This window comes from Cygnus olor, chromosome 1 (genome assembly GCF_009769625.2).
Source record: "Cygnus olor isolate bCygOlo1 chromosome 1, bCygOlo1.pri.v2, whole genome shotgun sequence".
In the NCBI taxonomy this organism is placed as follows: domain Eukaryota; kingdom Metazoa; phylum Chordata; class Aves; order Anseriformes; family Anatidae; genus Cygnus; species Cygnus olor.
The window spans coordinates 15,141,893-15,166,147 of record NC_049169.1 but is presented as its reverse complement, the minus strand read 5'-3'; the positions used below and the strand labels follow the sequence as shown (position 1 = coordinate 15,166,147).

Genomic DNA, 24,255 nt, shown 5'->3' with positions numbered 1-24,255 from the left:
GCGTTGTTCACCACAGGGTTGCAGTGCAATCCCCACCAAGGGGAGATGTGGCACGTGCAAGATAACCTTCAAAAGTTGAAAGCTGACAAGTCAAGGAAGCCTGACATAAATGTTAAATTTGGTGAAAAGTTGGTGCTCACCATGCCTTTGTCTTGGATTGGGCCATTAACAAAACTCTGAGAAGAACTCAGCTTCTGTTTTAGAGTTCCATCCAATTCCTAGTTCTGAATTGCACTTTAACTGCTCTGGAGCATTTAAATACTTCTGTTGGAGATGCAAAGACGGGACATGGGAAAATAGTGAACGCATGTAGTCTCAGAGTACTGAGAAGGCTTTTGTTTTCATTATTCAGTGTAGACCTGTACAAGGTATGTTTTAGGAAAATGCCTGAGAATTTATGTTGTAGTGTTGATGGAGTGGTAATTACTGTTTGTCTTTTGGGTGGAAAAGAATTAGGTAAGATGTTCCTGGGCTGATGATACTGCTGAAGTTTGACTTTGTCTCTGAAACAAGGCAGCAAAGCCCCAGTAAAAGAGAAAGCCCAACAAGAGCTGATGAAGATCGGCGTCTGTCAGCTCTTTGTGTGCTGGGGAAGGAGAAGGGACTGGGCAGCTCTGAGCCTGACCAACCTCCAGAAACAGTTCACAAACAGTTCCTTTAGCCGCTTTTTGAGTTCTGAAGTGACAGCACCTGCCAATGCTGCCGTTCATTCTGCCAGGTAAATCAGATTCTTTTGAGAAAGGAAAGAGAAAAAAGGCCAAAGCTGCTGGAGGGGGTGACGGCAAGGCTCGTACTGGTGTTTGGCACTTGGATGAGCCTAAATCTCGTCCCCTCCTGTTTGATCTGATGGGAACAACAGTCTGGCTAAGGATTATCAAGGGCTGACAGTGAGTGGTTTTGGGCACTGCTTGTAGGGTAGAGCTGCTTCTCCCTTTCATCTGAAGTATCTGGTTATCTCTGTCATCTTTTTCAAGGTTTTTGTTGTTGTTGTTTTGGGGTTTTTTTGAGCAAGGAGATGATCAAAGTCAGAAAGGGGCAGCAGTGTTACCATCTGGACAGTGATGCCATCCCACAATTTCACCAAGAGGTGTCAGAGCTTTCTAAGTTAAGCAGGTCAATATGTTTTTGTTTTTTGTTTTTCTCCTATTTGCAGCTTTCGATGACTTCAAAACTATTTGGGACCAACAAACTTTGGGGAGTGTATAGAGGCAAAGACAGGGTCACTGGTGGGTGGGAGGGGAGGAAGATCTGCAAGATGAATAGCTGACAGCTACAGTAAGAAAATTGCCACAGAAATTTCTCAACTTAAGTATAGGGGACTATTCGTTGTAGAAAGTAACTAAAATCTAACGTGTTGAATGATTACTGCTGACCTGAGCAGAACTGTGATTACACGTCTGACTCTTCTGAAGCATCTCCCTTCATCACGATAGGATCCTTGAGCCTTCCCTGCCTGTGCCTCCCGCTTGCTGTTCAGGCTGCTCCTCACATGCCCTGCCTGTGCCCCTCAGAGCCACCAGAGGCCCGTTGATCTAAAAAGCACTTAGCCTGCTGTCCCTTCCCCCTAGTCCCAGCTTCTCTTGGGATTTAAAGCTTACCTGAAGATGTGGCTGAGCTCTGCAGTCTCTCTGGCTGATGGCCTTTGCTGGGAGCAAGGCGAGCTGCATGTGGAGCACTCGTGGGCTGCAGCTAGCGGTTCTGCAGTTGTTGCTGCTCTCCCTGTAGACCCTGTGATGCCCCAGGAGACCAGCGGGAAGAGCAGGCTGAAAGCTTTCAGGGAGCTGACCGAGGGCAGAACGCTTTATTTTGGCTAGAGAAAATGTTCTTTCCCTGCCTTTCCAATTATGAAGGGGGGTAACTTTGTTCTTGGTGTGTGTTATGTGCAAAAAAAATGCAAAGCAGCTCTTCAGAGTGTGTTGGTACTGGGTGTAGACCACGCAGTGGTAACTCACTAGTAAACTGTTAGTACAGGTGAAGAGCTCTCAAGTGCATCCAGGCCAGCAGCAGGGCCTGTTTCTTCACTCAGTCACTGCAGCCTTCTGAAACCTCTCGACTCTCTCCGGTAGTCCCATCCATCCTCCTGTTCCTTCACCTTGGTCTTGGACCATGAGCCCTGGGCTTCAGCACAGGGGACCTGCAGCCCATCGGCTCCGTCTGACGGGGCTGCGGCGGGTGGGGGCAGCGCCTCGTGCCCTACTGCTGCCTTTCCAGCCTGTGCTCAGCAGCAGATAGGCCAGGCCCCAGGTTCCTTGCACACGCATTTGAACGCTTGGCTCTCCCTGTGTGTCAGACTCCCATAGTGTGACAGGCTAGGCAGTTTGGCTGCAGATGTGTGCATTTGTGAATTGCATGCACCCTGTGGCTGTGCGGGTCCCAAGTCTCTGCGTGGCGCTGACGTGGGGGCACCCCGGGATCAGCCCGCAGGGCCGGGCCCTCGTCGTGCCCACCGGCTACTCAGAACCCAAAGCTCGGACTCATCTCTCCCCCAGACTGCGTACAGGCTCTTGGCCTCAGGAACGTAGCCCACTTGCTGACTCAACTTTGCTGAAGATTTCCAGCAAAGCTCTGACGTGGGTGATTTTTAATTTTCGCTCAGGCAGTTCAGAGGCCTTGCTGCGTTAGTGATGCTGTCACTCAGAGGCAACGAAGTGTGTTATGCCCCCCCCCCCCCCCCCGTCCTACCAACTTCTCTGTTTGCTGAGCTCATGTAACTTGCCATTGCAGTAGGCTCGTACAGGGACATGGGACTCTCTTGTCCCACATCACCCACCTTACCCCTGACCCCTATGGTGAGAGGAAGGGGCCAAGTCAGTTTTTGAACGTCTGCTTTCCTTAGCCTTACCTAATTGAGGGCCTGCTTGCTTCCCATCAACTTCACTTGCCACAGGTGTGCACGGGTTTGCAATGATGTTCCCTTAGGTTCCCCTTAACAATTTTGGCAATTCTGCGTGATCTCACTGCGGGCTTGTCTGGTGGAGCAGCAGTGGCAAGATGGAGCCGTGGCCTCCTTGGCCCTGCCTGCAACGTTACAGCCGCTGACGCTTACTCAGAGGCACACCGCTGCAGTTCTCTCGGTGCCACCTCCCTCAGCCCTGTTCACCTGACCCCGCTGTGCCCGACAAGCAGCCGCCTGCCCCTGGTGGCCTGGGCACATTCCAGCTGCGTTACCCAAACCCAGTGCCCCATCACGGGCAGAGCAGCCTTGCTGGCGTGTCCTGCACCTCCAGCACACAGATGACAAACCCAAGACCCAGAAAGGTCTGCGCTGGGATACTGTACGAGCTCTGTACGAGCCATTACCAAACAGAAGTGGGCTAGGCGTGCCCCAGGAGTTGTCAGAGTCCCCACTTGAAAGTCTGTTATGTTTTTCCTAAGTGTCACAATCTTGCTGTAAATAGCACCATGGACCATAATATGGGCAAGTGCTAGAAGCAATCTCCCCAAGTTCACTGTTGCGTAAGAAGAAATGGAAGAAAAAAAGGATAAGGGAAAAAAAAAAATCAACTAAATTAGCCACCACATTCATAGATGGCAAAACCAATTTGGCCTATGTCATGAACTATTAAGTCAAAAGCTGACACTGGGCTTTACAAAGTCTTTCCTTTACAGATACAGTGTAATTCAACAATACTATTTACTGGAGCTGTTGGTTAAAAGGTGGCCATGTACTTGTAAAGCAGGTTAAACTATTTACAGACCCGTACATGCTCACTGCTGCCCCTTTTAGCTGTGAAATTTCTGTATTTGTGTAACTTGCACACCACTTTTATGTGTGACATCCTACAATAACGTGTAAGAAAAACACCGCAAAGCTACACAACCTCACCCATGCAATTTGTCTCCGATTTAGACCAGTATTTCCCAAAGGACAGTAGTTCAAAAGAGTTAGCCAGGAAATCACCTAAAGGCATTTCAGTTGTTCACCAGCGTCCCAGTTTTCATTTTCTGAGTTGTACTCTTAGCGTCTGCAGCAGCTGGAGTCTATTCTTTTCATTTCTAAAGGTTACCAGTACAGCAATGTGCTTGAGTCTGTGCGTCAGAGCTGTCATTTCAAGCCATCTGCAACATGCTGCTGCTGATTATTTAAATGTTAACTTGTTCACTCCTCAAAACATGCAAGAAAGGAGAGAAGGATCATGAAACAATTCTGTAGAGCTCTGTAAAGGCTTTCTTCACTGCTACCTTCCACACAGACATGCAACATTCTTTAGTAGGGGAAAAAAGTTTTTAATTTCAGATCTTGAACTTATACGACACGATTTTATTGCTTTAACTACTTTGCCGGTTTTTCTTTTTAGAGGTGCCCTGGAAGCATACGTTCAATCAGTAAGAACGCGAGAAGGCAAGGAGTTTGCCCCCGTCTATCCCATCATGGTTCAGCTGCTGCAGAAAGCAATGTCAACCCTGCAGTGACTGTATCTGGACAACTCTCAAAGTAAGAGGTTGGACAGTAATGCAGTCATGAGTCTTTGGTGCCACAGGGATACTTGGGGTTAATGTAAATTACTTCCAAATATCACAAGCTTTACGATGAGACGTGTTTACCTATTTCATCTGTGAAACTTCTATCTTCTTGCTTTACCTTCTCATTATAGGAACTTATTTATACACAAATGTTATGAAACTGTACCATTTTTATGTGCTATACATCTACATCTAATAAAAATGAATCATACTCCAGCATTCCTTTTGAATTTAGAAAGGTTTAAAATTAGAACATACTCAAATATTACAGTATAATTGCTGAATATGTCAAATAAGGAAGTAGCTCTTTTCCTATAAGCATAGTTTTAAGGAGTTGGATACATTTTAGCCTTATTCAGAAAATTGTGCTTTTGAAATGCTAGAATCATCAGTTTCTATCTAAAAATTACTAATTTTAACACAAAGAAAAATACTTACAACTAACATAAAATGATTTGCTAGTGCACTGCTGTCACTTCAGAATAACTTACATTGATTTCAACTCTCTTCTGGCTCAAACTGTAATAAAGGACATTGACTACCCAATCGTGAATTCGGTATTTAAAATTCTTCAGCAGCTTCCTAACAGCAAAGCATCAAAATATACTTAGGATGGGTCCTCGTGAAGACTTTCACGCAGAATTTGCTTATCTGTGTAGGGCTGACTTAACAACTAGTCTTCATTTTACAAAATACACAACACCGAATTTTAAATGAATTTATTTGAAACAATATACAAGAATATAGTGTGCAAAAATCTTAGGGGCAACATCTTGTAGACGTGTCATAAACTGAAATTTACAGTTGTGATTTAAAAAAAAAAAAAAGAGAAACACAGCTGTTTAGTACATGAAAAGCCATGATTGTAAAAGTTCACAGCAGAAGCACTTGTAATCCTACTGCAGCTGCTCTAATTTTAGACAGTTGGAGGAAAAAAAAGTAAAGTGCAAGTGTTGCACGTATAGTTAAGTGCAAAGTTTGCCCCCACCACAAAGATGTCTTATGGCAAAATAAAATATTGGAGAATATGTGGCAAAGACAAAACACAAAGTTAAAACTATGATGGTGACAATATCGACAGCACCATTTTTCTTGAGATAATGCTATTCGTTCGTTTCATCCTGGTCTGGGCCATTGCTTCCATTGGAAAGAACAGCTCCTGCTATTGCCAGCGGGTGCAAAAACATCTCACTTGTGGACTCAAAGTTTATACATGGCAACCCAAGAAGCGGCTCCCGTGCTACATCACACTACGCTCTCCATTTACCACGTCCCGGTAACGTGTTGGCATCTGGGCGGACTGGGAAGGCGACAGGCTGACGCTACGTTTTGCCATTTCAGAAACTCCCAGATCCGAGAATCGTAATTAATAATATGGTTGTGCAATACATAGGAATCAGCAATAAGAATCAATGTATATAAACAGCTGTTACGTATTTTAAAATTCCCCTTTTTGTACATTTTCTTTTAAAAATAAACATTTATACACATCTCCTTCGCCTCTTTCTAAAGTACTTTAGCACCACAGGATATCCATTTTCAAGCCTATATTACCTGATACATATACGAAGTTTGGAAGAAAAATAAGGCAATTTGGTTTAAAATGTTGATAGTTTTAGCTTACTTAATGTTCTATTGTAAAAAGCAAATCTGCACTCATACTACCTCATTTCTGACTTGATGGTGCCAATATTTTATGGTCACACAAATTCACAACAAATAGTAAGACCTTGATCTTGCGTCTTCTTGCCATCAAGCAACAGCCATTTTGTAAATACAGAGTTAACAGCAAAGTTCTGGCTTAATGCTGTTGTGAGCCCTGAGAACAGAGAAGAGAAGAGAAAAACAAGTTAGCAATTACCAATCAAAGGGAAATAGCCATTATCTTAAAGGTAGCAAACACTTATTTTGAGAGCCACAAGAACTTATAATCATTGGTCAGTTACTCAGAAGAGAACAAAAGGCCAGACCAGATGATTTTATCCCCTGGTCATCAGAAGACCAAGCAGACTTCATTGCTGCAGCGTGGAGTCAACTATCATTATTTGGAAAAGGAACCAAGCTGTGAATGAAATGCTTAGTTCACAAGAAACAATTAAACAACTTACTTCCTGCTGTTGCTGTTGGAACACCAAGGTAATAGGTTCCACAGATCCTATTATCTCGGCCCGAAGGCCCTGCGACAACAGGGAAAATCCTACGATAGTGGGTAAGGAACACATTCTTCTCACTGAGGCCAACCCAAACATTCCTCTCAATTATACACCAGCACGCCCACCGCGTTCCCTGAAGCCCAGAGGTGCAAGTGTGAAGAAAACTTGAGCTCACAGGCCAATGCCCAAGACTCCACAAGTGTAAAAACAGTCTTAATAAATAGTTATTCTAACTAAAACCACATGAAAGCTAACAGGGCTGTCACTGTAGATGAAAATAAGATGCAGTGCAACATCTGGAATGATACACTGAACAGAAAAACAGCTTGCTCCTAGCAGCTGGGATTCGGTGAAACCTTCTGCAACAAGGGACGGAAAGCTCAGCACAAATTATGTACAGCAGTGAAGAAGCAACTTGGTGTTGGAGCATTTGTTATTCAGTCTTAGAGCAGCACTTGCACGTGGTCTTGAGAAAATAATCTCATTTTCATGTGAAAATAAAGGTGGTAATTTGAGGATCAAATCTTGGACCTGTCAAGCCCACAACACACGTGATACTTCCGTAAAATGCCATAGATTCCAAAAATATGCTATAAAAGGTATAAAATGGCTGCTGAATGGCATTCGGTGTGCCTCACAGGACCTTTCCTTCCAACCTACTTGCCTGTTCGAACCTGCAGGTTAGCCTGAAAGCCCTCATCTTACTTAATGCATCCACCACCTACTAACAACACTGCTGCAAACTCTTAAATTGATGGTCTTCTTACACGTGGAAAAAAACTTACTTCCCTACACAAGAATCATCTACTGTATTTTACAATTAAAGCATAACCAATGAAAGTGATTAAAGAAAAAATAAAAGATTTTTTCTCTCAATAATTTTGTACATGCTGATATAAACTAAGGGTTTAAAAAAAGTGGTAAAGAAAAAGCTTTTACTGAAGAAAAAGGAGAATGTGATATGACTGAATCACAACAGAGAAGGACTACATAGAAGTTTTAGTGGTTTTGGAGAAATTGACAGATCTGTTTTACATACAACCTCAAACTTAGTTACTTCAACCAAGAGGTCACGCCCTTCCCCTGTATTTCACAAGGATGCTCGCTTTCAGGCCAAGAGAATTCAGAGAACTCTCACAAGATCCCAGAGACAGACCGTCTCCTCTGTCTCCTGCCAAGTGCCCCAGAGCAGGTTACACAACGTGGGAATAAAAATGAAGGTTTGGTCTACCAAGAAAAGGAGGAGACAGCAGAATGTATCTTGAACAAGCAGAAAACTCTGTCGCTACCATATGAACAGATGTAACTGCATAATGAAAAAAACAGCTTGAGAGAACATACAGAATTTGTTCGTTTTCGTTTCCAACAATCAGGATTTAAACGTTTCTGTTCTTCCGCCAAGGCCTTGGCTTCTAGTGTGTACATCCGTCTTTCTTCATTTTTCATTTTCTTCCACCTGTCACCAAGTATCACACTTATGGCTCTGCAAGAGAAACGTTTCAGATTGTGGTCAGGACAGGATAGTAGAAATACCCTCATTTTCCTTTCTTTTTATCTCAACCCTTTTAAAAAGCAAAAGTGAAGTGTAAAAAAAAAAACACAAAAAAACAGAAGAAATAAACATTTTTTTCAACAACCATGTTTCCGATCATCTTCTCCTACTTTTTTTTTTCAGTTAAACAGCTGAGACTTGTGTGTTAGCTGAGCATGGGTCAATGCATTTTCTAGGATTTCAAAGGGCGTATATTTGAGTACACAGCAACTCGCACAAGCCAGCAAAATAGGAATGTTAAAAAATCAGCTTGATGCGAACCACCACCAAATGGTAGTTCACATTTGCTTTGCTCTACTTTCATGTTATACGATTATCTGGCAGCTTTGCTGAAAATATGTTCTCTAATAATTAGGGCAATGATGTGAACATGACCTCAGCCAAACAAAGATTTGATTAACTGCAAATCCCCGGGTCTATTTAATAGATCTGTGTAGCTTTCTCCCCTTTTAATCCGTGCTGGGGAGAACACGAGTGGGCAGAACATACTGGTAAGTTCCCATGCTAACGTTCCTACGCAGAAAGAACCAAAGAACCGTTTGTTCTAACACACCCATCGTTAACTTCCAAACGCTGAATGAATTTTTTCCTCCTCCTTATAAACTTGACGGCCTTTGGACAGTATTTCCCCACATTATCACACCATATTGCTTAACTGCGCTCCCAAATGTTGGATCAATATTCTATTAAAATGTGAATGCCATCCTCTGGCTGAAGGAAGGCCTCTATAAACCATAGCTGCTTTAGAAAGAATTATGAAGCTACCGGGCAGGTATGCTTTGGCTTCAGCTTACAATAATGAAGGCTGCACGACCACTTTTAAGAAAAAGGGGTATACAACCAAAAGCAATCTGCTTTTTCCTATCTCAATTTCCTTGCTGGCAGTGAAGCTATCCACAGCCTTCTAACAGAATCCAGCAGTGTCACCAGCCACTTCTGTAGCATTTCACATATGGGAAGTCTGAAGAAGGCTGTTCTGCACCACACCCGCAAGAAAACGCGTTTTAATCCCGAAATACTGCGTCGTACCGGTCAGGCTTTTATGAGCCCAGAGCCCTAAGGGAGCACGGTGAGGACGCCACCGGGGCTGCCGCTAAGCCCGGGCTGTCAAATGCTCTGGTGACTCCTCAGAGCAAACCCCTCCAGCAGCAACCACACCCCCTCGACAACAAGTCCATGTGCACAGCCTGTCTCTTCGGCAGCGGAATTTCGGCTTTTCTATTCGAAGAAAGAACTGGTATCCTTGGTCTGCCATTAGAAGGAAACACACTCAGTTTAATTAGCAGGTTTTCATGTTTTGGCAGTATCCGGAGGCACATCAACAGCACCGGCATCTGATTTTGTCAGCGTTTTGTAGTGGGCCGCTCACACTCCCAGGAAAGAACACCGTGACCCAAAGCGAGAAGGCTGGCTGAAGAAGGCTTTGTATTTCCAAATAAATGTGCAACATCTGAAATCTTTGTATTTCAAATGAACAATAAAATAGTACCTCCAGAGCCAAGCTGCACCGAGGCACTAAAAGGGAGTACAGATCTGTGTATTTTAAAAAGCTTACAGAATCTAACGTGGAAACAAAAAGCTTCATTTCTCCAAGGAAATGTTTCTATGAGTGAACTGCTGAGACTGAAGAAAGATGCATACAGAGACATTTCCTGACATAACTGAGACCTATTTCTCCTGACCAGAAACAAGAAAGAACTGACCCTACTTGCACCTCAACACACTCTGTACACTGCCTTTTTCCTCTTACAAGGCTGGGAAGGAGCCTAACAACATTTTAGCAATGCACTTACCATGGAGGATGCAAGCCCTCGTATTGCAGTTAACTCACAAGAAATTGTAAAACAGAATCAGAGAACGCCTCAAGTTCACTCAGTAATTATGTTCAGCATTAACAAAGGCTGTTAAAACACAGTTTAGGGGATTTGCTTCATCTTTAGGATGTGCACTGCCTCAAATTACTCAAGTATTTCTGAACACACAATTAGGTCCAACTATGGCTACAGTAAGAGTATCTGGAGAAGAAACTAGAATATGTGGAATAGCCTAACAGCAGCTGAAGCCCCTGAAGTACGGCCCTTACGGGCGATAGCATGATGTGAATGGATTTTGAATGCCCGCAGCTCACTATCTTCCTGACGCTCTCGAGCCACTTTATCTCTGAACAGACAGTTTAACTCTGAACAGTTCGAGTTTTGTCCTTTCTCATATCCATAAACAACATAAAATGCTGTAATAAATGTAAGAATTACAGTGTATGGAAGTGGGTACTACATAAAACCAACTCTAAGATCTACTCAGTAATCTGAAAACCACACACACGTGCATTTCAAGAGCATGACAGCTGCCTCCAAACAGCCCAACTAACGCATGCCTCAGCAACACGTAAGCAACAATAGCTGAATGCCTATAAAATCAATTAGCAAACTCTTAATGATTTATTTTGTCTTTTATAGATACCAAGAAAGTGCTTTCGAGGGAAAAAGGGAGCAGTGTACTCTGAAGCTTACTTGTAACTCTCACCACTCTCCTTCATAAACTTAAATGTTCTCACTGAAATATTCAAACTATTTCCACATCCATCCAGCTGCGGCTCCAGTTCACTGCGCCCATTTAAAATCAGCATTTTTAATTAAGTAATCATCAACTTTCCTGGCTGTCTTTCGATCTGATTTCTCGCTTACAGTTGCAATGAATTTGAGGACAACAGATCTGCTTCACTGAAGGTACGATAAACACTGCAGAACATCGCAGCCAGGACACACAAGACCGGCTGGAATTTAGGGAAGGGTTCTTCGTACGGCAGGATTTTATTTCTCAGCAGCACTTACAGCCTCCCCACCAGAACAGGATGAAATACCCAAAGCCCTCTCAAAGCCCTACCAGCTTGTAACTTTTGCCAGATTCAGCACTAGGATTTTTATATGAAATGAAATGTTTATGGTAACATTTTCCACATTATATACATTTTTAAAAGTCTGATTTTAAAATGGGTGCACATTCAAGTATTTTAGTTTACATTTACACATGCACAACTAGCACAAACCACTCAGATTAAATATCTATATAACAAGCATCTTTGTGAAAATGAAAGAGCAAACCAAGAGCCTTCCCCCAAACACAAAGACGTACGACTTCCTGCAAGTTTCAGCAGATGGTTCAGTGCTTTTAGGGCACGGAAGATTTACCAATGTGCTGTCAGGATTAAGGTCTGATTGTGCTAGCTCACCAGTAACAACAAAACCCCGCTTTTATACCATTACCTGTTGTCTTTCCCTGGATACATCTGAGTATATTCAACTCTGTATTTTTTGGCAAAAAGCATGAAGGCATTCATCGGTCTTTTGCACTTGTTTGGAGAAGTGGCACTCACAGTACTTGCAGTCCCTGAGCTGTGGCTTTTGCCAGCTTTGCTGTACAAAGAACTGGAGGAAAGATGTGCTGATGCAGTAGACACACAGTTTTTAGTACTGCACTCTGATCTCTCAGCATCTTGATTGTTTGATCCTCCGCAAGACAGAGAAGCGCGACGCTGGCGAGCCATGCTGCTGAGCACATAAACTGCAGAGGAATCCATTGGTGTAAAATCATAACTAGAAGAAAAAGACATATTATGAAATGATCCGGTATTTTACAGGTACAAGCCCTAGGCAGCTGTTCGTTCTTCAGCTGTACTATCTAGTAGTCTGGGATCTTTTGGGTGAATTTGTGCTTTGAGTTTGTGCTTGATGCAGAGGTGAGTGAAGAAGTAGAGTCTGGCAGATGAACTAACACTTCTTCCAAGTGACACTGGACTGCTGTTCTGCAAGATCTGCTGGGTACTACCAACTCCCCAACTGGCTAACAAGTAGTTGCACACTGTCTTCAGATTTCACAACCTTTTGAAGTAAGTTCTTTTCTTTCTGCAACTGTCCTGACTGCAGCCCAAGTCTGGTCAGTGCACGATAGGTACCGAAAGTGACAACTGCTCTGGGGAGAATGCGTGTTGAGTTCACTTGTGTGTAAATGTTAGTAACAAATATGAAACAATTATATTAAAATAAGCAATATAATACACACTCTTGTACAAGTAACTGCTCTAGACTGTTCAATTTGAATTGTTTTACAGACAAACCTTCCACTAAGATTAGTATGTTTAAAAGCCCATGACACTGCATACTATTGAATTAAAAGCTGACAAATGTCTGCCCTCTAGTGACAAAAATGTGAGAATCCCTCCGTATTTCAAGTATTTCAACAGCTTAACGAGTTGTTTCCATACCATTTAGACCTGCAAATATTACAAACTGTGTTATTCTTCTGTTGACCAAAAACTAGAGAAAACTCCAGCCACTACAGGAGATGCACAGACTGTTTGTTATCACCTCAGGAAGCACCGGGTGTGAGCAGATTATTCTGGCAAACACAGGCTGAAGTCTTTAGCATGCTTTATGGGAAAACACACCTATAATGGTGCTGCTCGCCCATAGCTTTAAGACACTACATTACCACCACAGAGTGAGTGTAACTCTAAGGCTCCTCTCACGCACTGCTGAATGAGGCTATAGTTAAATATTTTGCCATAAATTGTTCATTTCCAAGCACAGACCAGAACTGCTAGCAGGGAAATGCTGCAAGTTACAGCCCAGACCCATCCGTGCAGGCAGGCCCTTTCTGTGGGATGGAACCAAAAGCAAGGGTGGAGACTGAAAGACTGTCTCCAAAATCTCCTGGAGAAGGAAAAAGCAACAAAGAAGGGATAACGCTGACAACCCTGCAGGCCAGTTTACAAGATAATGAGAAAGGACCGCCCTGTTCTCCAAACAGTCCAGCAGCTTTCCCAATCTCCTCCTAACGCAGCAACAGGATTTTGTTATTTACTTCTGTCCTGTTAACCGCAGCTGCTGCTGCTGCATGCTCCTTTCTCAGAGACTTACTCTCTTCTGCCCAAAAAAAACAGAGATAAGGAATTTGAAGTGTCCAGACAGCATTCAGCTGGGCTGCAGGGTGAGTAAGGAGCCACAAGTCCAATGCCTTCAGTAAGACATAAACATGATTCTATCGGCTCCCCACATGGAAAGTTCAGAACAGGAGTTAGTAAGAAGAAAAAGCCTAGGCAGCAAATGAGTGAAGACAAACAATTTGAACCCACTGTTATTCCCCACTGAAAACTTTCAAGAGCTCATAGAACTTGAACTGCAAACAACATTTTAAATCCTTTCTCTTGTAAAAAATAACAAAAAGCAACTGGACTAAAATCAGATGCTAACAAGAAGCTAACATCGTAGGAAAAGATGGGTTCTACTAAACTCAGAAAGCTCAAAATAGTCTGGAAAAATCTTTACGAGTACTCCTATTTCCTTTCTTAGGATCTTAGAATTATTCTGTTGGACTGGACTTCTGAAAGTCATCTGGGCAAATCCCTTGCTCAAATCAAGGCAAACCTCACTCAAACTTTCAAGTTAGATGTAATTGCTCTATTAGGAAAGAACCACAAATAGCAGAATCTACAAAGAAAAGAACAAATTACAAAAGCACTGTATTCTAAAGCCATACATGCGTTAGTTACTAAGAAACTACTCAGGCAATTTCAGGTATGCAGCTGAAGCACGCACTAATAGCTGGCAAACACAAACTAGTATGGAAAAACTACCAGGTTTTTGAAACCTGACCCACTTCACCTATAGGATTTGTCCAAATCATATATTCTTTGCTGTTTTATCTAGTCTGTCTTAAACTATCAGAAGCAGGGTCTGCAAAGTTATTTTACCCCAAGAAATTACTTTGCAGTTTAGCACAGCACAAAACTACGCAGCTTTCCTGATCGTTCGGACTTCATTTTCCCCCTCTCATTTATCTTCTATAACCAAAAGTATTCTCTCTTTGCTCTACGTTATACTTCAAATTCTTGTAGACTTAAGGTGCCTACTCATTAAATACAAAAACCGCTGAGGCCACTTTATTCAAAAATTACCTTTTAAATGTATCAAAAACACCTGAATCATCAAAGTTAATGGCATCAGGGTGTCCAGGAGGTAGACACAGATCTCCAAGATGCATTTCACAGCATGGAATGCCATGCTGTACCACAGTCAAGCTTGGATAAAAAGATGACCAACCTGAAGTGGTAAAGAGTTAAATTAGACAGACGGCCAGACAATCTCTCTAGTTCTTAACCGGAGCAATCCTATATGCCTAAATGACACCATTTCATAAAAGTGTGCTGATGTAGTTTCTTTCACCCAAAAGAAAAATCAGAAACACTTACTCAGGGAATTCTTACTGCAAATAGTTTATGTTTATCTCAAGTAAAATCTCACTCTAGCAAAAACAAAAAACAAAAAACAATCAAAGGCTGGGAACTTTTATCATCAGAAATTCAATGCTTAGTTGGAGAGAAAAGCCTCCCTTTTTTTGCATCTTTCCTTTCTCCCCCCAGTTTATCCGTTTTCCTGCACTCCACTTGTATACTTGACCAAATCTTGCCTGAAGAGATGTACAGTATTTCTGTAGTTTTAGTTTGTTCCAATTCTGGTTTTCCTTCTAAAGATAGTAAATTGATTCTACAACATTGCTTTTATTGATTTCTCGAGCAACACGGGGCAGTAGTAAAATCTGCAACTACTTTCTAAGAATATTTTAATACAAAACCAAGTGTACTTGTAGGATTGCATACCTTTGTTTTTAACATAAAAAGGGTGATCAAGTCTGCATTCTACTGTAAGCAAACCATCTTCCACTGTGCCAGGATCAAAAGTCAGCTTCAGCACTGACTCACCAAAGGAAATACTTTCTTCATGAGAAATCAACTTCAAACCATCAGAACCATAGCCCTGTAAACATGCATAGAGGTCAGAATTTTTCCCCCAGAAAAAACACACACCTTTGTATACAGCAAGCGTGTACTTATCATCTTAGGGTGTATTACAAAATATCAACATTCTAGGTGTTCTCACTGAAATTAATAAAACGATAAAACATTCGAAACATACCTAAATGAATTCAGTTCAACTGCTTCACAGCACGATAATCAAACAGTACAGTCATCAGCACTAGACAAGCTCGGTATAAAACTCTTCCAGAGATAGTAATTAAAGGTGTAGAGATAACATTGCAAGGTAAGTATTGTGCTACAGCTATTGAAATGCACTACAGCTACCTTGTAGGCACTTGCTGAGACATCTTCCTCTTTTCCACAGCTTTCAGATCTTGCAAAATCTTCAACGTCCTGCCATTCTTTATTGCGGCCTTTATGAAAGCACAAACGAGAGCCTAATACATTTTTTCAAGGAAAAGAAAAAAAAATAGATTAATGGCATGTAAAAAAAGATGGTATTACAAAACAAAACAAAGGAAAAAAACAAATGCTTTTTCAGTAACGCATGTTATTTACCTTTTAGAAAACAGTGCCAAACAGTTGAGGGCCAAGAATGGCACCATCCTAGATCATCATCATCTGAAAGTGACGACATGCAGAAAATGCCAGATTCTGATTCACTATTCGCCTATTAATAAAAGCAAAAATGGTGTCGATATATTAATGTGTGAGATTTCAGGGCTGGTCCTATACATACTTAGGCACATTGTCTAATTTGCATCCGTGTCGTAATTCTGCCTTTAACACAAATAGGAATGCAACACGAAGACAAAGACTCGAGGAATGCAGAATTCTCATGTCCTGTACTTGACAGGTGCTGTCCTAACTTTTTATTTTTCATCCCCTGAAGCTCATCTGAGCCCCTCTGGATCATCTTAGGCTAAAGTACAAGCAGTTTACAACCTATCATTCCTTAGTCATCCAGAGAAACACTCAAAGCACATGTTATTCTGCGGTGAGATTACTGGAAAACTGCAAGTTTGTTCTAGATAAATGGCTGGGAAAAACACAATGTCATTAACAGACAAATTTCAGACACGAATTAATACACAGGAGGGAGAAACAGGACTGACAATTTTTGTCTAAAAGAATATGGTTCCACATCCTTGCTTCTCAAGATAGCAAACAAGGTAACATGATTGTGAGAAGCTTGCTATAGAAGGAACAACAAGAGAAGCAGAGCTTTCTCAGAACGTCTTCTCTACAAAACTATGCACTCTATCACGTAGTACAACAAGCCTACAGTGTTTACTAAAATGAAAACTAACAGAGAATCTAGCTTAAACTTAACAGCTCTTTTTTTAACAAGTTTCTCTTTTCAAAAAGCTTAACTCATTTCTCATTCATCTTTACTTATTTTAGATATGTTTCATGACAACTCACCCTTTCATGTCTGACTGGTGTTTCATCCAAATCGTTCTTGGAGAAGTTGGGATCATTCTTTGAGGATCCTGGTGGAGGACGTGCATAGGAATGTAAACTTTTGCTTGTAGCTATTATGTGAACAGGAGATGATCTACAATAGAAAAATATATTTTAAAATATTTCAGATTAAGGCGATGCAAGACTTAGCTACCATTACTCTAAACTGCTTTTATGTGGTGATATTTCATATATGGAATTTTAAACCACACTCAATGTACGTACAAAATATCCCGCCAGATTTTGAATATATACAGAAAACTCTCAGTAATTCAGGTAAGTACAGAAAACTATTTCATTCAAAAGCAGCAGACATCCCGTAGTCACAGGTGACTATTCGCTGCATGTGACCCTGTGTACGTGTATGGCTGTATCTACACTGCAGTCTTAGGGAAGAGCATAAAGACAGCATTAATGGAGTTAGGAACAACAAATTTACTTTAACAAATATTGCTGTTTGCGTGAGCCAAACACCAAATAAACACCCCCACAACAATACTCAAACGGGATGACTAAAGGGTGCAACCTCAGGCAAAGGCGATGTTTAGCATAATTGCTGCATAGCTTCTGTGTACCACCCAGTACATGACAGTACCACCATGACAGTACTGCTTCCTCAGCAGCACCTCCTTGTCACAACGCTGAAGTTTTAACAAATATCTTGAATTGAATACCCCATTCTCAAAGACGTCTGCTCTGTCATAGTGAATAAATCCCAAGTGCATTACTGTTAACAGTACTGCATCTCATTTTCTTATTATAAACGTAAGAGCAAAGCCGTATGACAAAAGGTGAAGCCTGGAAAATTCTAAGATCCCACAACACTTCCCGCAGCCTTACAGAAGGTGCAGACTACACATCTGAAACATTAACAGTAAATAATAACATTGCATTAGATTTCCAATTAGCTCGTTAAAAAGCACCTGAAGTCAGCGCACTAGTAGGTATTACTGACTGCTTAGTACTAGTAAATATTAAGAGATTAACCCAAGAAATTCATCTTAATTTTTCAACTGCTGCTTCGCATGAGGTAAATGCCAATAATTTCTGAGCTTCCTGTGGTTAGGGAACGTCCTTATACTGTCCTACCTCATTCATGGCTGGCAATTAAGAAATTTTTGCAACAGGCTCTGAAACTAGTCCTGTGCAATCACCTGTAAAAGGAATGAGGTTACTGCACAGGAAGATAAAAAACAGGTCTGCAGTTCAAAGTCAGAGAGCAGAGGGCGTGAAGAGTGAAGGAAACGTTTCTGGAGATTTAGTATTACAAATCCTGGCGCTAAAACTTGAAACGAACGTCAGTACCTGTTATAAAAAGAGCACTGCATCAAAGGACTCTGAGGACTTGTGGCTATATTTGCTAGTTCTGTCAACCAGTTCACCCCATTCTCACACGAGTAAGCGCTCTCTGAATCGCTGCTTGAGGTATGTTGGTTCCACAAAGGCCTTGAACATTCCTGATGTGAAACATCGGCACCAAGCTGGAAAAGTGCAGGTGGGGTAGAATCTGTCTGCACAGCCTGTAGCTCAGGAAGATCGTCTGCAAACAAAGGCACAAATTGCCATAATTATACCCACTGGTAAGCACTAGTTGACACTGAACCTTGCAAATAAAGATCAAAACCAAACTTCAAGGAAGCAAATAATCGTATTTTCTCATCTCACAATTGCCAACATTTTACAAACCCTGTTCGTAACACTTACAGAAATACATGCGCGGGAATAATCCTATCTCTGGTCTCCTATACATTCAAACAATCATTCTAAGAAAATTATCAAGCAGCTCTAGATAAAAATATAGCTTTGGTAACACGGAAATAAATCCTTTTACTAGACTGACTAGTTTACTAGAATTCTACTAGAATTACTAGTCAGAATTCTGCACATGTGGCAACACGTTTCACTAAAATACTAAAAGTTTCAGCAAAAGGCAACTAAATTACTCTGTCCTTGCAGGTATGTCACTAAAAATAATCAACGTTAGAGGCTGCAAAGGGTGAGATTTCCCAGGCTTCCACCAGTCAACTGGAATCTAAAAGCTCAGAAATGGTGAAAGCTGGGTATGCAGCCTGGTAGGGGTGAATTCCTATCGCTAATCTACATAGTTCCCATGCTATGCAGGATAACAGAGGGGAACTCAGCTTAATAACAGAAGTCTGTCACACACTGTCACGTGACTTAGTATCACTATTCTTAATTACTTTATGACTTCAATTAAATGTGTTAATATTTCATGGATCATATCAATCCTTTCTAACGTGCATACTATTTTTCTCCAGTAGGTAAGAACTGAAGTTGAATGCTCCTCTACCCCAGAATCTCTATTTGGAGTTGATCTAAAGGAGCATAATTTCCCTTTAGGAGGAGCTCTTGAGCTGTTTGTTATTCTTGTGCCAAAAAAAAAAAAAAAAAAAAAAACCTCCTCTGGAAATTAGGAGCAGAAACTTGCAGCTCGAAGTTCAAAGAACACATTTAAGTCAACAAGCCAGTGTGTCAGAGCTGGAAATAGGTTACAGGGAAAAGTGATAGTAAACTTTCCGACGTCACACTTCGCTGTCACATTCCCTGCCCTACCTAAGTCAAAGATCAGTCAGAAACCTCATTCGGTCGGCTCCCAGTAACCTCGCCATAGGAAAACTGCACCCAGAAAAAGCTTCAGAATTGGCTTCTTCCGAGAGCCACGTCATTTACCGAGTTCCATGTGCTCATCACAGGACGCGTATCCCGGAGAAGATGGCAGGTTTTCATTACACTTCAGCAACTCCAGTGAGTCATTCATCCCTGAAGTTCTCTTGTCCACTACCAAGAGCAGCTTCTGAACTGCATTAGGCATCTGATTTGTCTTCACTTCCCACACCATGTTAGGATGCTCCAAAGTATCTGACTTCAAAGAGACAGAGGTTAAATACTTGGGTACACCTAAATTAAAGTGCTACAGCAGTGCTCCTGCTGTAAGGAGCTTGTTTGCTTGCGTGTGGCTGGAACTTGCCTTGCCACAGCCTGTGACTGCTGCGTCCCAGCCTCCCCAACCCTCCCACAGCCCACGTAAACAGCGCTCACTGCACACCCAGCCACTCAGCCCCCCACAGAAGCACCCAGACGCGATTTCCCTTTGGTTAGCCCACGCTGGCTCTTCCCGCTCACCCTCCTGTAAGCGGGGGCTTGTGGTTTTCAGGACGCTTTGCTCCCCCGCCTTCCTGCCGGCCAGGGTCCGGCCGCCCAGCCGGCAGTTTCCCTGCATCCTCCTGCTGCAAGCCAGGCGTGACGTTCGCTTTCCCCAGTTCCCGGCAGCCCTCCGGCCCCTCGGAGATCGCCCTGCTGATGCCGGGGCTGCTCCTTCCGAGCCAGCCGCCGGCCCCAGGGGCCCCGTGTGCCTGGCTCAGGCGGCAGGCCTGCCCCAAACTGCTCGAGCTCAAGCTCTGCTACAGCCAAGATGCACCTCGGGACCTGGGCAGCTGGGACACAGCCCTTGCAAGCGAAGACCGGAGCAAAGAGGACATCACCCTCAGCCTTTTGCCAGCAGGTCTCCTCTGTCATTTAGCATCAGCCCCCACTTCTCCCCGCTGGAGTATCTGCAGCAGCCTTTTCACAGCCCTTCACGCCCCACGCTAATTTCGGCTCTAGCTGTAGCCTCAAACACGTTTAACTGCTAACGTCGCAAAGTGGGTTGCAAAAGGAAACAAAAGAAAGCCGCCACTAGAAGCTTTTCTGCAGTTTCATTTCCCCAAATCTCAGTGCTGTAACATTTACACCAAAAAGAAGACTAAATTATCTTCAACGGCCACAGAACTGTGATTATTCCGTACTACCACTGTCTCTAAATGCTGAAAAACAAGGTTATCCAGTCTATATTAATTTGGTTATATACTGGTGTGGAGTTTTTTTTCAGATGATGATGAGTTAAAGCTACCATAACACTATTACTTTCCACCTTAACAAAGTGTCATTGGAAAAGTAATGGTCCCTCACAAAATCGCAAAAAATGCAGCCTAGTGACAAAGAAAAGCTCAGTGGCCTACCATGACCCCTATGTACACTTTCATGCAGCCCATTAGAGAAACACAAACAACAGCTAGCAACAACTAAAAACTGGTCATTTCATGCGAAACAGTAAGCCTACCATCCTCCAAGTTCCCCTGCTGTAATGCATAAAGGCCCTGAGATAACAATTAATAAAAACCACTTTATTTTAATAAACGGTTGTAAAGCATTGTGTGTGTGTATAGACAGCACTAACAATATTCTGGTTTTGCTCGTTCCAAGAATCTGTTTTGTTCATTTTGCAGCCTATCACATACACGACACGGTTTGGGTGTCACCCCTGCCTGGCATCCTGGCCCTGCCCAACCTACCTGGTCCTTCTCTGGGCCAGCCCAGCACAGTTATGGAGATGCTGGGGAAATTTCAAAGGTACACAAGGCAACCTGTCAAGGACAGTTTGTGAGCAACAGTATCAGGGATCTTAACCTTCTCCTCTGCTCTTCTCTTAAATATGCCCAGAATTCACATAAACTTACATTCCAAGCATGAAACAGATGGTTGATACTACTGAAATGCCACTACTGTAAAGCCGCAATGGTACAATTCTGATTTGAAATAGGTGGAGGAGGGAGGTAAAAGAAATGAGAGTGTGTTCTAATAAACTAGCAATGGTTTGTGTGTTTCACCTCTAAGCAGCATCTCTAATGCAGTTTGTTCTTCTATCATCCACCGGTAAAAATACAGAATACCAGCAGAGTGGGAAGGCATTTCTGCACAGAAAAAGCAGACCTCAGTAACGCGGGCCAGGACCTCGCCGATCATCTCCAAGTAATCAGCTCTACAAAGCCACTCCTTGTTTTTCTGGCTTGTCCGTGTCCTTCCCCCCCGCCCCCAACATCTGCCTTGGTTTTCCTTCTATTTTTTCTCCCTTCCTTTCTCCTCCTCCTGCCAAAACAAACGAGCTGATTTGTTTCGGGAACATAACCCTCTCCTTGGGGCCTGCCAGGTTTGAAAATACCTGTGCTGGCACCACGACACAGCGAAGGTCAGCGATAAGGTACAGGGACAGCGCGCTGGGCGTGACAGGAAAGCTGCCTGCTCCACTTGAGAAATTAATCGTGCTTCCAAATTAACTGTGCTTCCAAGTCGCGAGGACTTTTCTAAACCAAAGCCACTCATATGTAAGAGCCAAAAAACCTCAAGCAAATGAATTAAAAGGAAAAAAAAAAAGTGCCCAACTGCACTGTTCTTTTTTTCTACCCAATTAAAGCCTGTTTTGAACAGCGTGTGCTTCCTGCCTGGGCCTTGGCCTTTCGGTGTTTTGAAACGTCAAAGGGACGGCCATGAATTAGCTCGCACAGACTTTTTTTGGTTCAGCTTCACGTTCAGAGACTGTTGTGAAATGTGCTTGGTGGGGTGGGGGCGCTGCGCAGGGCTGCGATCGCTGGCAGAAAGTTTTCCTCAGAGCCCAACGGGTTTATTAACGGGGACCCGCGCTGTAAAACAAGTCACTTTCTCATGTTAAGAAGAAAATAAGGCAATATTAACAAAGAGCCCATTGGCTACGAGGAGTTACTTCCATTTTACAAGGGCCAAGGGTAAATTAGTTTTCGTTAAAGAGGGGAGCAGGGGGGGCTGGGCGGGACGGCTTCGTGAGGAGAGCCGAGCCCCGCCGAGCTCTGCCGAGCGTCACCGAGCCGAGCCCAGCCGAACCTTTCCGAGCCCTTCCGAACTTTGCCGAGCGCCACCGAGCCGAGCCCAGTCGAACCTTGCCCGCGCCTTTCCGAGCCCAGCCGAACCTCTCCGAGCCTTTCCGAGCCCAGCCGAACTTTGCCGAGCCCAGCCAAGCCGCTCCGCACCCCCCCCCCGCACACACCACGTGACCCCGCCTGGCCGCTGCCCTTGTTTATAAACTCCCCGCCGGCACCGCGCATGCGCGGAAGGCCCCATTCATTCACAACTGCGTAACAGCCCGGCCCGCCCGGGGGGGGGGGCCCCGCTCCCCCCCCCCCTTTTCTCCCCTCTCCCACTTTTCTTCCCCCCTCCCCGCCGCCCCTCCCCCCGCGCAGCCGCGTCCCCCCCGCCGAGGGGCTAGGCGCCCCCCCTCCCACAGCCCGTGCCGAGCCGCCGGCCCCTGAGGAAGGGGAAAAGGGGCCGGGGAAGGGGCTCCGGGCGCTTTTTCAGCCTGGCGCCTCTGCTGGAGCACCCCGAGGGGCAGCCGGCGCCGCGGAGGCGTCCCGCGGGGCTCGGCCCGGCGCCGCGGAACCGGCCCGGCGCCGCCGGGAGGCCGAGGGACGGAGCGCGGTAAACAACAGCGGGCCGCCCGCCCGCAGCTGCCGAGGAGAGGGCTCCACAGGCTCCTCAGCGCGGCCCGCGGCCACCGCCACCCCCCCGCAGCCCGGCAGGCCCCAGCCGCCCCCCGCCGAGCCCCGCCGGCCGGCCGCAGCAGCAGCCCCGAACTCGGAGGCACTTACCAGACCCGTCGCCATTACCGAATTCCCCTCAGCTTCCCCCCCCCGCGGAGTCCCCCCCTTCGGAGTCCCGCCCCGTGCTGACTATACTCGGTCATTGATTGGTTGGAGGCGACGTTGCTCAACTTGTCGCCGATTCCTATTGGCTGAGCGGCCTGCCCATCAGGAATCCGCCCGGAGGGCGGACATGTTTTGACTATCCTGCACAGCTGATTGCACCAAGCCGCGCGTCAATCACGCGCAGGCAGCGCTGCGATTGGCTAAATCCATCCTCGCCTCGCTGCGGGTCATTCTGGGAGCTGTAGTCTTCGCCGCGGCCGCCGCCTGCCAAGTTGGGCGAGTTAAGAACGACAGCCCCCAGGGTGCCCCGCGCGGCGCCCGGCCGATAGTAAACAAGGGGCTGAGGGACACGTGTACCGCGCCGCCGGTCGCCCGCGCCGCGCCGGGCCCCGAGATGGCCGCCGAGCCCCTTAGGGCCTGTCTGCGGCGGGGGCGCGGGGACAGCGCTCCCAGTGCGTTACCACAGCGCAGGGCCGGCACCCGGCTCCACAGCCCCTCCTGTTCCTCTGCCCCCTGACATCTCTCCTGCATTTACAGTGAAATTAATAAAATTAACAGCCCGGATTGCTGTGACAGCACCACTGGGCTTGCTGCCACAGCCTGGCTGAGGAGACATGCCCGTGTTTACACAGCAAATGGCCTAGTAATGGCTTCCTGGGGCCCAGCCCCAGCAGAAAGGACGTCACTGCATGACACATCCGTGCACAGTTCAGAAATAAACCATAGTGTTTAAAACAACCCATGGAGATAGTCGAGATTTCCCGAGAAAATTAACTTGGTGCACTGCTTTCAACACCATCCCAGTCACATAAAGATGTCTTAAATCAGTGTATTGGAGCTGTTGTTGCAATTTAATGTAGTATCTACAACAGTCCTGACGTTTAGGTATGCTAACAGTTGGTTAAGCAAGCAAGCAAAAAAAAATTAGCTATTCCAATGTAAATAATAATGACTCATGACCTAGAGTTCCCTGCGAGCTTTGAGCCCCGTGAAACATGCTGGTGGTGGCCACTAGGGGGAATGCTGTTTGTATCGTTACCACACGTCCAGAAGGGTTACGCAACGGAATTAAAAAAATCACATACTGAAATTGTACTTAGTATCAAAGCACAAACTGCATGCAGATTTCTGGACAGTTTGAGATTTGGTTTCTCCAGGAAGCAATAGTTTGCCTGTTAGTAAAGTCATTCCAATTTGTAAGGCACTGAAGAGACATCACTTTTAAAAACACCCAGTATCTTCTGCAGTACGAATTGGAGGTGATCACTTTTTATATGTGCTAGTTTACCTAACAAC

The 24,255-nt window shown here is 44.4% G+C and overlaps 2 protein-coding genes across 5 annotated transcripts in view; one reads left to right on the top strand and one right to left on the bottom strand.

Moving 5' to 3' along the window:
* Positions 1-5,010, top strand: part of COG5 (component of oligomeric golgi complex 5) — a 185,740-nt gene extending 180,730 nt beyond the window's left edge. The window contains exon 22 of the mRNA XM_040544709.1: positions 4,299-5,010. Coding sequence (XP_040400643.1) covers positions 4,299-4,413 — 115 coding nt within the window. The 3' untranslated portion in view covers positions 4,414-5,010. The remainder of the gene's footprint in view (positions 1-4,298) is intronic.
* Positions 5,011-5,168: 158 nt separating this feature from the next.
* Positions 5,169-22,984, bottom strand: HBP1 (HMG-box transcription factor 1). 4 transcript variants are annotated; one of them, XM_040544737.1, is made up of 11 exons: positions 22,903-22,984; positions 19,139-19,331; positions 17,753-17,987; positions 16,409-16,541; positions 15,542-15,653; positions 15,308-15,420; positions 14,825-14,981; positions 14,123-14,267; positions 11,433-11,762; positions 7,959-8,100; positions 5,169-6,283 (listed from the first exon to the last, which is right to left on the bottom strand). In XM_040544737.1, the coding sequence occupies exons 1-11, from the start codon at positions 22,915-22,917 to the stop codon at positions 6,266-6,268; spliced, it is 1,593 nt and encodes a 530-aa protein (XP_040400671.1). In that variant the 5' UTR covers positions 22,918-22,984; the 3' UTR covers positions 5,169-6,265. The 4 variants fall into 4 exon arrangements, with proteins under 4 accessions (XP_040400671.1, XP_040400673.1, XP_040400670.1 ...); XM_040544739.1 differs by having other exon boundaries at positions 19,139-19,327; positions 22,903-22,930; XM_040544736.1 differs by lacking the exon at positions 22,903-22,984 and adding an exon at positions 19,592-20,052 and having other exon boundaries at positions 19,139-19,327.
* Between the last annotated feature and the right edge of the window lie 1,271 nt (positions 22,985-24,255).